Source organism: Amblyomma maculatum, chromosome 8 (assembly GCF_055883805.1).
Source record: "Amblyomma maculatum isolate TAMU_Amacu chromosome 8, ASM5588380v1, whole genome shotgun sequence".
Taxonomy (NCBI): Eukaryota; Metazoa; Arthropoda; class Arachnida; order Ixodida; family Ixodidae; genus Amblyomma; species Amblyomma maculatum.
This window is the reverse complement of record NC_139351.1, coordinates 52,372,259-52,386,706: the sequence shown is the minus strand read 5'-3', so window position 1 is coordinate 52,386,706 and position 14,448 is coordinate 52,372,259. Positions and strand designations below refer to the sequence as shown.

Here is a 14,448-nt window from a genome sequence, read left to right as displayed (position 1 = left end):
GCATAGATATGTGACCCTGTCTAGTGAGCGCAGCCAGCAGCTGTCGGCGCAGCTTGTGTGTATATTTAGCGCAGGCAGGGGACGCAGCATCCACGGCGCTTCTTGCAGCATAATTCTAGTTTTTGAACAAATAAAATTGTTACCAGTATGAAAATAAGTGAATAGTTCTGGTATTGCTAGTTCAGCTTGAATTTTACAATGTGTGAACGAGCACTAAAATCGAGTCATTACAAAAGCTATGTAAACAAACACGATGGGGGCGCCCCCGTAATCCGCGTATCGGGGTATTCCTGTCGGAGTTTAGGGTTCACACAATAAATACTAAAGGCTGTATGCATGCTTACGTTGAAGCCCACAGGAGTTATTTGCTCGGGAAGCACTATAAAAACGCAAGGTGTGGGTCGGGTGTCGGTCGTAGTGATGCGCGTGACTGCAGTGGAGGCGAGACTGAGACAGTGGCGACGAGGAGGCTCTTGTTCGGTGCCGGCATGCAGTGATGAACAATCGAATTGCGTTGGGTTTTGCAATGACCGGTCTAAAGCGGTGATGGTGGCACATGCTTTCGTGCGCTGGCTGTGGTCAGACTGAGCTTAGTTTTGAATAAATGCTTTACCACCTTAAAATAGTAAAGTCTCAGACGGGCATATAACAGCAGGTCAAGAGGTACCGCTTCGTTTAAAAGTTTTGTCTGCTCCTCTAATGTCGCAATGTACGCTCTCACGTCAGGGTATGCTTATTTGAGATTCACTTTTAGTTTTTGGGCCGAAAGAGGGACGGCAAAAGCTCAGCAATCAGGAGCATAACGCTAACTCCTCCCCACTTTCGCGGCGCATGTACATGACGGAAGGAAACGTTGGACAAGTGTCTTTTTATTTGCAGGAGCTCATGTTGCTAAAACAAGCTAATTCTCATAATGTAAGAATAATATGCTTCTAATGCCATGCCTAAATTTTAGAGCATGAGCCCGTTCGATTTCGGCCTCTTTGGCAATCTTGAGACGAAGCCAAAACAAGTCTCAGGATCACTAAGATCAAATATTATAGTGAAGGCTTCTCATGAAACGAGAATATGTGAATAAAATATTTTTGCTGAAGAAAAAAAACAGTGACCACCATCCAAGGAGCGCATGAGTGTGTGCAGACGGCACAGGGTCCCCTTGTGACATCAGCATTCGATGTTAATAATAAAATTAAATTTAAAACTTTCTGTTGCACCGAATGAGCTCGAAGTTCGAGTATTTATACTTTAACGTGTGTGGCGTTAAATGCAATAATCAGCTTATGCTTATCTGTTAGCTATCATGATGCATTTAATTGGTTCTCAGATTGGCCTCCGAGCAACAAGCATTGGACACCATCGGATTACGCACACTTTGCTGGGACCGTACAGAGAGCCTAAGTTGACAAAGGTACCGAGTTAACAAGATCAGGATAAGTGAGAGTTCACTACCTGTTATCAAGGAGCATAATATACTTATAAAATGGTGCAGTTTTCAGCTACGCAATTCATGTGAAATGTGTGCTCTCTCGAAGTCAGCAGATGTCTCCCGGATTCTGCAGTGGCCTGCACAGCTAGGTGACATTTTGCTGACCCGTTGTACTTATGAGTTCTGTAAGTTTACGTCTGTTTATTATGGGAATGCAGTCTAAGACTCTATCTCTTTTTTCATCAGCTAGGGCATGCTGAATACCTGCGCAAGAAAAGCAAGCGACGCACTCATCAGCTGGGAGAATGGGTTGTGCTAATAAATCATTTTGTTTCAAGTAAGGTGTTTTTGTGCATGACCATACTTAGGAATGCATGGAATGAACAGAGCTGGATGCTGGTCCGCAACTGCATGTTAATAGATCAACAGCGACTACTTGATGAGACAGACTACAGAAATAAGCCACACTACACAAATACTACACAGCATGAGACAGACTATAGCAGGGGACCAGTACAAAAGACAGACTACAGACATGCGACACACTACATAAGACAGAATACAGAAATGCTACACACTACACAATACAAATTACAGAAATACTACACAAGACAGGTAACATAATTAGGGCATGCCGAAAAATATGACTGACGTCAGACTACAGGTATTTTTTGTAGTACTTCAGTAGGATTTCTTGACTGGGATGCTGTCCGAGCGCGGCCGCCTCGAGCAGTTGGTTGCCATGAGCGTCATGGCGACGAGCAGCTCTCTCAAATCTTGTGCCGGATGCGGCAGCTTCTCGTTTCTACACTCTTTACGTTCCCTCGGTACCTCTTTGCTCAACGCCTCCTCAACCCATTCGCCTTGTTTATAAAGTGACGCGCTATATCACCCTCGATCGCCTGGTGGAGCTCGCCGTTAGGAAAACAAGGTCGCTGGCCCGTCAAATCCTGCTGTCTGGCCGTCAACAGACACGGCAATTTCAGGCCTCAAGGAACATACCGAGGAGCTCACTATCTCAGTCAGCGCACTCCGACGTTCACCCAATGAATACCAGCCACTTCTTCCCAGCCACAGTTCTCCTACGCGCTCAATTTAAACTCCGACCCCAACCCACCGCTTTCCTCTGGTACCACCGTCGGTTTCGATATCACGACTAGAAATTCAGATCCTCCTGGAAACACCCACAGAGATGACTGACAGCGGCAGGTGATTTCTCCCATTGTTCAAGCCGCCTCTTCATGGTAAGCGACAAGCTATCTGGCGCCTCATTCCTCATAGTAATCGGCTAGGAAATTAGTGTGGTTCCGTCGAATAACACTGACTCTTCCGACTCTGAGACAGTTGCTCAGTGTTGCCAGTGCCTCGTGTACATAATTATAGACTTTGCTCAAATGTCATTTTTGCACACCTTGATCTAGCTACTTCTAAACGTTTTTCTCTTCCGCGATGCTGTCTGGTTGGTTGGTTTGGTTGGTTTGTGGGGTTTAACGTCCCAAAGCAACTCACGCTATGAGAGACGCCGTAGTGGATGACTACGGTAATTTCGCCCACCTGGGGTTCTTTAACGTGCGCTGACATCGCACAGCACACGGGCGCCTTGCTATTCGCCTCCATCGAAAAGCTGCCGCCGAGGCCGGGATTCGATCCCGCGTCCTTGGGAACAGTATCTGGTAAACGCGTCATTCATTTAACTCCAAAAACTGGCATCCTACTGCAATATGACCTTCAAGAAAATTTCAGTTCCGACCGTCTTCAGCCGACATGAATGAGATCATGGGCGTGTATAGCTGACCTCGACAACCTCCCTTTCAGGGTCTCCGGCTGCACGTTGCCCCTTTTGTGCCACCGACCTTCAGAAGGCTTTCAATCTTCAGTCTAGGGGTTCACGTACCGTCTTCCTCTGTCTGCGCCAAGAACGTGGCAAGGCTCGGTCTCTGGAGGAAGAAAATAAACTCGGCAGCTGACTGTGGCACGTGAAGCCGTTGCTGGCTGATTTTTGCTTGCCTAAATTCGTATGAGGTATCTCGTCCTTCGCTCCAGAAATCTTCAGCCTACAATATGGTAAGCTCTCGCATGGCGGTCTCACTGAGCGCTTCGCTATTGAACGCCAATTATGACGTGGAACATTGATTTGGGCTAGATGGTTCAGCATCGGTGAGAAGTAAGCGTCTGTCCTGCGTTGTTTCTCTTGTCTTTATTCGCGCTATAGTTTCGATTCTTCAATATCACGTAATTAGAGGATGATAGTTTGCTTTCATGACGTGGTATTAGCGAAATCTTAAGAGTAGTGTTCTTGCTCTTCAAAACATTTAGGCCACCGAAATATTTGCACGCCCTCCTTGTTGAGAGCTGAATTGAACGCACCTTAATTTTTTTAATAGAGGGCTTCTTATATTGAATCCTTCTAGTCTAATGCAGAAATGTTCAGTGATTCCATTTGAGTATTGAAAATACCTGTGTAAGGGAATGCACAGATAGAATATGCATTGCTCGAAATCTGTCTGGGCTGCTTACGTCAAATCGTCAAAAGTGGACGCAAAACATTTTCGGGCTAAGTACCAAAATAATTGGTTTACGGGGAAATTACTGGGATATTTGCCTTATCCTTCAAAAAACTTCTTATTATTTTTTACATTTGATGCTCTCTGGAAAGCTGCTGTTATGAAGTTCTCTTCCGAAGAAATGTGTGGGCCTAATTAGGCAAATGTGTAAAAACTGTGAAGTTTCACTTTTATATCAAACAGCAGCTGTACTTATGGATAGTGGGGAGGCTGCAAATAAAAACTCTATGCAAGTCAAAAATTTCGAGAAGTAAAAAAAGTATCGCATATTCCAGGGTTAAAATTTTGGAAGACTAAAAAAAAGGGAATGTAAAATTTTACAGAAAATAATTTACTACAATTTTGTAAAAAAGCTTACAAACAAATTGCCTAGATTAAACAACAAATACGCAAAAGAAAGTAGCCACGAAGAGAGAAAGTAAAATTTAAAAAAAATGCAAAAACCTGATTGAGGAAGCCAGCTCTGAAGCAGCAAACGAAATTCATTTCTGCTGCCTAATATAGCAGTAACCTGGTAATTTTGTAGGATGTAAACAACAAAGCCCATATGAATGTAATCCTAAATGTTTTGCATTATGCGATTTCTGGATATGAACACAACTTCTACTTTCAGTTGGAAAGCTGTATAAATATTTTGTTTTCCCCCACAAACAAACCCTATTATTTTCGCGAGCACACCCTTGTGACGATAGTGAATCGTGGCACGTGTTTTGGGTCATCCAAATCATCGTCCAAGAAAATAAATTTAAGAATTTTATTCATGGGTATATTATTTACGTATTACTGTCATATAAATTATTATGCGTTGTTTCTGAGTCAAATTTCCCGTTAGTATCCCGTTTTCTAGTATTAATTACAATTTTATCATAACATAAAGAGTAGCAGTCCTACACGAGAGCACTATTCTTGGTATAGCTAAGCAGAGAAAAGATTTTATATGAGGATATCTTTTTAGTAACAGGTGAAAGAAGCTGAGAAGACTTCGTGCTGCCAATTTGTACAGTGGCTGTTATTTAGAGCGTGTGAAGTACAGTATTCAAATTGCAGCTTTAATTTAACGCTCATCAGTCAGGATTCTTAAAAGAAATGTAACTACATAAATTATACTCCACTAGCTTTCCGCAGCATTTTATTTCATTAGGGAGCTTCCCAGCGATGGCCGATTGTTGTCACAACTTTTGACATCGTCACAATGTTCACCGCCAGAGCAGACGATGATTTGGAAGGGGCCTGCTGGCCGGTGGTTAGTTTCGTCAGCAGACGCATCCAACCGCAATTGTGTTTAGCGTACTCGCTATTTCAATAGTCACCATCATCATCAGCAGCAGCAGCAGCCTGACTATACCCACTGCAGGGCGAAGGCCTCTCCCATATTTCTTCACTTAACCCGGTTCTGTGCTAGCTACATCCACTTGACCCCTGCGAACTTCTTAATTTCATCCGCCCACCTAATGTTCTGCTACCCCATGCTACGCTTTCCTTCCCTTGGAATCCAGTTTGTTACCTTCAGCGACCATCGGTTATCCTCTGTTCGCACCACATGTCCTGCCCATGTCCATTTCTGACGTTGCTTAGCAAAGCAATGTCATCAGCAAATCGCAGATTACTGAGGTATTCTCCATCTACCCTTATCCCTAACTGCTCCCATTCCAAGTCTCTGAATACCTCTTCTAAACAAGCTGTGAATAGTACTGGGGAGATCGTGTCTTCTTGCCAAACACCTTTCTTTACGGGAATTTTGTTATTTTCTTTATGCAGAACTATGGTTGCTGTGCAGCCACTATATATATCTTCCAGCACTTTCACGTACAGCTCGTCTACCCTCTGATTTTGCAATGCCTGCATCCCCGCCAAGGTTTCAACTGAGTCAAATGCTTTTTCGTAATCAATAAATGCTTTGTATAAGGGCTGGTCATATTCCGATCATTTTTCTATCACCTGATTGATGGTATGGATATGATCGTTAGTAGAGAACCGTTTCCGAAACTCTGCTTGATCCTTTGCTTGATTGCAGTCTAAGGTTGTCCTGATTCTATTAGCGATTACCTTAGTAAATACATTATACCTTATTGGTTTGTAATTGCGTAAATGCGTATAAACAAAATAAGCGTGTTTGCAGTGTGTACTCATATCGAAGAAATACTTATTTTAAGTTAAACAAAAAATAAAAACCACACAGTAAATAGCGGTGTTGTAGGCGTTGTGCCCTTACCTCTTAAGGGAAGCTTATTCAAGCTCTAAAAGGTTTTCTTAAGAAAGGGCAGTTATATCTTTGCCTGCCATCCAAACAGGGGAGGAGAAATTTTTTTTTTGGAATGATGAACATTGAGGAGTTAAAAACACCTAAAGAGTGCGAACCTTTCCTATTTTACTCTCTTGCTATTCTGCAGAAGCGCATGAATGATGAACATTGAGGAGTTAAAAACACCTAAAGAGTGCGAACCTTTCCTATTTTACTCTCTTGCTATTCTGCAGAAGCGCATGGGCTATTTCAGGCTATTTATGAAGTCCTGACTTCCAACCCCGAGTTCTTTGAATGACTCAACGTATCTTCAGAATGGCGAAGCGCTTAGAGCCTGCGTGATTATAATGCCCTATGTATCCACATTCCCTGCCTAACAATTTAAGAAGGCGACTTAAAGGCTACGAGCTGAAATTTTTGCAGACTAATATTAGTTTAATATTGTAGCATTTTTTTCTCAACTGTAAGATACTAAGGTAGCATACCGCTTAAGGCAATGGTGCGAAAGATCTGTGGTGAACATGAATTCCATCCTGACTGGATGCACACTGGTGTAGACCTACGGACTCTCGACATGTAGAAGAGGGGAAGGAAATGCTTCATTAGGGCCCCTTCAACGTTTCCATATCGACGCAGGCCAAATGCGAGAATGTATTTATAGGTGTCGCCTCACCAACCGGGTTTCGAGCAAACACCCAAGCGATCAATCTGTGAAGCTCGTGTAAGCTTCTAGGCTGGTGGAACAGTGAAGCTTCTTTGAGTCCCTTCAGTGTTGCAGAGACTAAGTGGTTTCCATTCAACGTGTTCTCTATCAAAAATAGAGAGTCTGCAAACCTTGAAAGCTCAACCGAGATGTCATTCGCATTGTCATGGGTCTGCCGAAACACATACCTCTCAAAGAGCTGTACGCGAAGAGCAGTAGGTATCTGATTGCGGAGATTGCTTAACAGGCAAATATCGCCTAAAATAATCGTCCACGCTGTTCCCCAGCTGGCCGGTACGTCCTAGAGGGAAAAAAAACATATTGCGCTCTTCAAATGATCATCGTTATCCGCCTTGTGCTCTGGCAATTGCACTGACAGATGGCAGATCATTGTCTGGAAAATGGCTGCTCGCTATGCAACTCGGAGCGCCACCAGCGTTTCACTAAGGCGCATAGCCGCAGCCTAGCTAACAAACCAAAAGCTACTAATGCAATATTATATACTGATATGGCAGAGACGATACTTCCCGCAAGTGATGCCAATAACAGCGACACTGATGTTCCCAAATATTTGCAGACGGTGGCGAGGGTAGATGTCCCCCATCGTGTGGTAAACACGTCTACACTGCCCATCATCGATGACGTCGACACTGTGGAAGTAGCACTTGTAGACCTTTAAATTCCTGCTCAGTGGGACCTTCAAACCTTTCCTAAATATGATTCCAGGCACAGACTCTATCTCTTCAAGGACGCGTCTAGCGCTTATGAAACGTGCAGACGAGTGATCTCGGGTCCGTCAAAGTACTCTAGAATAACCGGTGATTTATTAGCGTCTTATGATGACCTCAGTCTCAAGATGCACTTCAGACCGACGATTTCTTAGGTGCCTGCACACACAGACATTGAAGGCAATGAATAGGCGAACTGCGAGGCGCAATCAGCAGCAAATAAAGTATCAAATGCTCCAAACGAACATTCTACCATCCTATTGCAAAAACCAGTGCCACTGGGCCCAGCGCGCCAGCGCCATACCTGATTATGGTCCCAGTATGACACTGGAAACTGGGCGCACTGGGACGCGGCATACTGGGCCGCTTCGCACTGGCGGCACTGTTCGCCCGGAGAAAAAAAAAAGGCGTGGGATAAAATTTAAAAAGTAAAAAGAAACAAAACAAGTCAAGTACATAAAAAAAAACTAAAAAAAAGTAAAAAAGAAAAGAAAAAAAAATGAGTGCACCAAGCGTGCTTCGAACTCAGTCCCTAGGTACATTTCAATCACAAGCTGAGCACGCTAACCACTCGGCCACGCCAGGAACTGCGTTGTTTTGAAATATTGTTGTATTTTGTGTCATGACCGGTATTTATAAGGTTGGGACTTCGTGTTTCGCAGTCTACAGGCCATTGCTACCGCTGTAACATTTACAACTTCTTGATCATTGGAGCTTGCTGTCTGCTCTCACGACTTGCAACTAATGTTCCGGGAGCCTATGCGCGCTATTTTGTGCACTGGAATCATTTTCCCATGTGGAGTTTGACATCGCTGGCAAATTTACCAACGCCGGCCCTTCGGTGGTGCTCTGCTACCGTGGGCGTAATTTTCGCTGAACACGGAGCTTTAGCACAAACCTTCAAGGAAAAAAGTGCGACCAAGCTTCAATACCGGCAAGCGCCGCAGCGATGACCCTATATTGCGTGTAACTAAACCTTATTTGTATGTAAACATTTCGTGAAGCGTTGCGATGACCGAGGGCTCGGCTGCTTCATACGCAGAGTAAGTAGGAGCGCAAAAGCTTGAGAAACACGCCAAATATTATGCGTTACAAGAGCTGTATGTTCTTGTTTTTTCTCTCATGGGCCCATCGCTCGCTAAACTACTCTCTTCCTCGTTTTAGTTTTTCTTTCTGCTGTTTATACTCGGCCGTGGTGTAGGCTACGCTCGCCTGCGATTGAGCCCGCATTGAACATTTTGGCAGTAATAATTGTGTTTGAGTGTCCTTAAGATAAGCTGTGAAGTTGATTATCCATGGTAGCCCACATTATTCAATTCCAGCTTTAGTTGTGCGTTAATCGTCAGTGTGTCATGAGATAAAGGCACGGGGGTCGTGGTCTCTCTCGAAACGCTCGAAATGACCTATCGAAACATGGAAACTCTAGAAAAAAAAAGATACTGGCTTTGTTTTCTTACAAATGCGCATGACTACGCAGCAAAAAGCGCTTGCTTGAACCATATTTTTCATATGCGCCCCGATGGTCGATTGCGAGTACGCTGTTGCCCTGTTGGCCCCTGAGGGATGCTACTCCGGCTGACGCCGCAGGCCGCACCGGCTATACTGGGGCACTGGGACCAGTGCGGCCCAGCGCACATACAGCGCTTCTCCCAGTGCATCGCAGATGCCAGCGACACACCCAGCGTCTAAAGTCTAATTCCAGCGTTTTTCTCCCATCGCACCAGTGCAGCCAGTGTCTTCCCGTTACTGCTCCAGTGAATATCGCAGACCTCCAGCATGCCCAGCAGATCCAGTGCAAAACCAGCGCGAAAATCTTACTGGTTTCGCACTGGAGACGCTGGTTTTTGCAATATAGTACCAAGACCTTCCTTTTGAAAACCCCAACGTTCAAAGTACTCGCGCAAAGCGCCACGTGCGCTTGGTGGCTGTGCGACGTTGCGGTCACGAACCCACTGATCTTGGCCATGCAGGTTAGTTAACCTCACTGCCGTTTAGCAAAAAAAAAGCATTTATTGTCTTCAGTGCTCTAGCCACCGGCGCTGCCTTCCTATTGCCGTATATTGTGCTAATATCGTTCGTTCAATGTTATTGTTGCCTGGATGTGTCGAGTTGAACCCAAGCCCTGACAAAGTCCTCGAACAGCTGAAAAAGCTGTCAGTCGGTAAATGTCAGCTAATCAGTGAGGTGCGGGCCTGCGAAGCCAGCTGCTGTCTTCGGAACAAAACATTTCCGACCTAAGCAAGAAACTAGCTGACATTGAAAATTAACATCGTCTTCCTAGCCCTACTTGCCGACGTAGACACGATAAGAACAAAAACCAGTCAGCTAACTTTTTCCTTAGATGCCCTTGCGCCATAAAAATCAGTTTATCATCATCCAGTCAGCTTACAAGTCAGATCTCTAAAATCGAAGCCCGCATTAACAATGCCGAATATCGTTCACGTCGTAAGAATTTAAGCTTTCATAACATTACAGATGACAATCCATCTCAAACTTCGCAATCCGAAAACGTGGTCCTCAAATTACCTCACTCAAACTAACACTGAAACAATCAAATTACCTTTCTACCCAAAAGACCTTGATCATGCTCATCGCCTGGGATGCCACTCTATCAGTCAGTTTCGCCCAATAATAGTTAACATTATCTTTTTTAAAACTACAGAATTAATCATCTCTAAAGGTACAATTCTAAAGTGGACTGGTTGCAACACAGGGGAAGACCTTTCGCGCCCTCTCCGTGTAGAGCGCACACAGCTAATCGCGTTCGCTCGAAGCACAACTAAAGCATGTTCACCGCTATACAAAACGCTGCACATTGTTTCGAAGGGTTACACTTTTGATGAAACAGCCCAGGCAGTAAACACAATCTCGTAGCAATAGACCCTTTGACATACAGCTAAATGTTCTTACAATATTCTTCGTGATAAACTTCTCATTTTGTCTTTTTTTCATATCCTACACAAACAATCGCAGTTACCTCCTCAAGCGCGAACAGATATCTGATAATGTTTCCTTATCCGTTAGCGGCATGTTCACACTCACCGAAACGTAGCTAACAAAACTGTAAGTGTCATAGACGTTTTGGACAACTTACATAAGTTTAACATTTTTCGGAAAGGTAGCAAAAACTCCAGAGACGGAGCCATCATGTTCTATCATTAACATCAAGTCTCACCTTGACATATTGTGGGTTATTTGCCGTTCCGCTTCTATAACATTCTTACTAGGTGTTTACTACCGACCTCTATCAACAACCGAATCTTCGCGACTAAGTGGCAAATAACGACTACCTCGCCCAATTATTAACAAAACCGGCACGCATCACGGGAATCTGCTAAATTGTGGACTTAATACTAACATATCACCCTGAAAATTTATCAACCCTCACCTACCTCACAAAATTAGCGACCACAAAGTATTGCAAGCCATTTTAGCCTTTGTCACAGTGTTACGACAACGTTACCATACAACGATATGCTTGCATAGCAGAGCTTAAAAGGAGCTATCAATAACCAACTGCAGACTTTTTTTCGATCTTTGAAACAGGCTGAGAAAACTGGCTGACTTCCAGAACTAAAATTCTAGAACAAGAGTGTAAATTTATTCCCGCAACATTTTGTGCAAACGGTAATAAGCCATGGTTCACTAAGTCTTTAAAAAGGCTTGAAAATAACAAAAAGCGCCTAATCCATGAATCTAAACGCGCCTCAACGTATGCACGTGGAACAAGTACTATACAGCAGAGGGTATGTGTCTAAAATCTGTCCTAGCGCTAATGCACATTTCTTGGAAGAGACCTCGCGAGAATCGACGATGAACCAACACGCCCAAACATTTTCCCTTCTGGCCAGGATATTATCGCGAAAACCTTTAATGCCTCATTGTTGTCAGCACGAGCTGTCGACAGAGTATGTAAGGCGCAGGGTGCAACACTTTTCAGCTGGACAGCTAAAAAATAAACAAATAAACCTTGTTTCCACTGATAATCAAGCCTCTATCTCTCTGATCCCCAGCCGAGAGCTTTACCATCTGCGCCATGCCCCGGATCGTGAAACGGTCATCATAACTCCCGCTGTCTACCGTTGAGGATAGCGGCATTCCGCTAGTGACAGATACCGTGCCTTCAATTTCCTGTAAACGAATTATACAATCCGGGTGAGCTTGATGCGTTCAATGGAATGCTGGATGTGTCGACAAAGGGCGCGCCATGTACCCTCAAGACTGGTCAAGACGTGACTAGACGATTCATGCATAGGCGAAGATGACCTCGCCGGGCGTCTGATCCAGGTGTCCATGCGGCACCCTTCATTTTCCGCTTCTTCGAACGCCGCAGCACACAGCAAACAGAAGCAGACTCAGATGTCTAGAGGGCGTCAGTACAACAGGCATCAGCGGCATTTCGAATTGATTTACAAGTTACAAAAGGCACAGTATCTGTCACAGCTTTACAAGGCCACATGTGCCACGCCGTAAAGGGAGGAAGGTGGGAGTGAAAAAAGAGAGGAAGATAGAGGTGCCGTAGTCGAGGACTACGATCCGCCGCGCTATAACGGCTTTCACCGCCTCGTGATGTATAGACCAAACTGCCCTCTAGATAACGGCTTGAGGGGCAAGTTGGTGCATCATCGTATTCAGATATGTGGTGCAAATAAACACAAACACAGGAGAAGATACACAGCACACGCGCACTGCTGTGCTGCGCGTGTGCTGTGTATCTTCTCCTGTGTTTGTGTTTATTTGCGCCACATATCTGAATACGATGCCCTCTAGAATTTAGAATCTACAATCTGTGAAAATTCTGACAAGTATTGAACCTCAACAGACACGAACTGTCCCTCTTACTAATACACTATGGCAGGAAGTCAGCGACGTAGAATGTGCAAACTTGTTTAACACTTCGTTTTTATTCATTTTTTTTTCTTAAGAAATTGAGTGTCCCTATCTACCGCTGCTACTCATTCGATATCCCCAATGCCGCCAACCTCATTTTCTCAACATTAGATTGCTTATGTCATTGAAAATATAAAGTTGTGATCTTCAACGGGTGCTGATGAAATTATATCTCCACTCAAATTAAACCCCGCAGGTCTGCGCATTATACCTTTCACTACTTGTCGGTAATACTTCGCACAAGATACCCATAGACTGGAAAGTAGTAAAGACTATTTCAGTCTACAAATCAAGTAACAAAGAATCACCTCTTATCTACCGTTCTTTTTCTTTAACTAGTGCACCATGCAAAGTCACGAAACATGTCATTTATTCTCACATATTGAAATTTCTTGACCGGAATAATGTTTTTCAAGCTTCACAGCACGGCTTTGGTAAGAGATCGTTCTGTCCTGTGAAACACAATTAGCCATTTTCGTTCATGATCTGCATATGAAACTCGATTCTAACATTTAAACTGGCGCAATTTTTCTGGACTTTGCTAAGGCTTTTGACAAAGTGCCTCACAAACGCTTGATACCAAGCTTCAGCACTATAAGTTATACCATTATGTACTAGAATGGATATATGAATTCTCACACAATGCAAGCAGTTTCTTTATGTTGATAACCAATCTTCCAATTACATTCCAGTAACACCAGGCATGGTACTGGATTTTACTTCAAAAATCCGCATGTTTGCCGATGACTGCGGCGTATACCGCATGGTTACTTACAGATCTCTTCAGCTAGCTTTTCAAAACGACTTAACCTGTGTATAAGAACGGTGCAGCCAATCGGTTGTGGAACGCAACCCAGCTGAATATAAGCACATGTCGTTCTACCGCAAACGCAACCCCATTCGTTTCCCCAACCTAATCACAGGCATCGGAGTAGGACTAGCCAAATCATAGAAATATCTAAGTCTAATCTGCAATGCGCAAGTAACCAACATCTTATCATCAGCTAAAAGATATCTTGGTTCTTTAACGCGGCACTTGCGCCACGCACTAACAGATGTAGACCTTCTCGCATATGAATCACTGATACGGACAACGCTAGAATATGCCTCCCCCATCTGGAGTCCAAACCCAAATCTATCATAACTTCACTTGAGTCCCTACAAAATCGAACCGCTTGGTTCATTCATTCCCGCTATTCCTACAATGCCAGTATTTCATCTTTAAAAGCTATCGTCCGGTCTAACATATCTTGCATTTCGTCGTCGAATCAGCAGCATGTGTTTGCAGCTCACTCCAAATTAAGCCTTACATCAGCCCTCTGACACGCATTTCACCCACCTTGGTCTACACCTGCTAGTTACCGGTCAACAATTTCATACTACAGCATTTTCAGCATCATTCTTTCCTCGCTCAGCTGAAGACTGAATGGCCTTCTACACGACATTGCTTAAATCACCTGCCCATTCGTATATTGTATTTGTTTACTTGCCATATTTAAACATTATTATATTTATTTTGTATAGAAAATATTTGTACGTATATCCACCCTTACATAACACCTCCTAACTGGGAATCTTCAAGTATTAAAGTTATCTGATGTCAGGCGAGAATTATAACTTTACTGCTCAAAGTCAACAACAGCTTAGAAATATTTTCAGTCCGACGTTGGTTCATAAACCTTTCCGATACTTCTGTTTCGTTGTACAGTTTTCCGATGTGATAACTGCAATTTATCAGCAATTGTTAGTAAATGCTAAACATTACCTCTGTATTTCATAGTCTTCATTAAACTTATCTCTTTATATAACATTGGCACGTTAGAAATTGGAATATTCATCCTCTGTTTGGAGCCCCGGTAGAGATTCACTTGTGTCCGAAATGGAGGCTGTGCAGA

At 43.7% G+C, this 14,448-nt stretch overlaps 1 protein-coding gene and 1 long non-coding RNA gene across 3 annotated transcripts in view; one reads left to right on the top strand and one right to left on the bottom strand.

Moving 5' to 3' along the window:
* LOC146181161 (uncharacterized) overlaps positions 1-14,448 on the bottom strand; it is a 114,980-nt gene that overhangs the window by 5,588 nt on the left and 94,944 nt on the right. The window contains exon 3 of one of the 2 annotated variants that reach the window (XM_084576283.1): positions 7,124-7,236. The exons of the other annotated variant lie outside the window; for it this stretch is intronic. Coding sequence (XP_084432409.1) covers positions 7,127-7,236 — 110 coding nt within the window. The 3' untranslated portion in view covers positions 7,124-7,126. The remainder of the gene's footprint in view (positions 1-7,123; positions 7,237-14,448) is intronic. 2 annotated transcript variants of the gene reach the window in all.
* Positions 1,324-1,763, top strand: LOC146181162 (uncharacterized). The gene is made up of 3 exons (XR_014700172.1): positions 1,324-1,408; positions 1,490-1,611; positions 1,673-1,763. It is a non-coding gene; the product is annotated as an uncharacterized LOC146181162 (long non-coding RNA).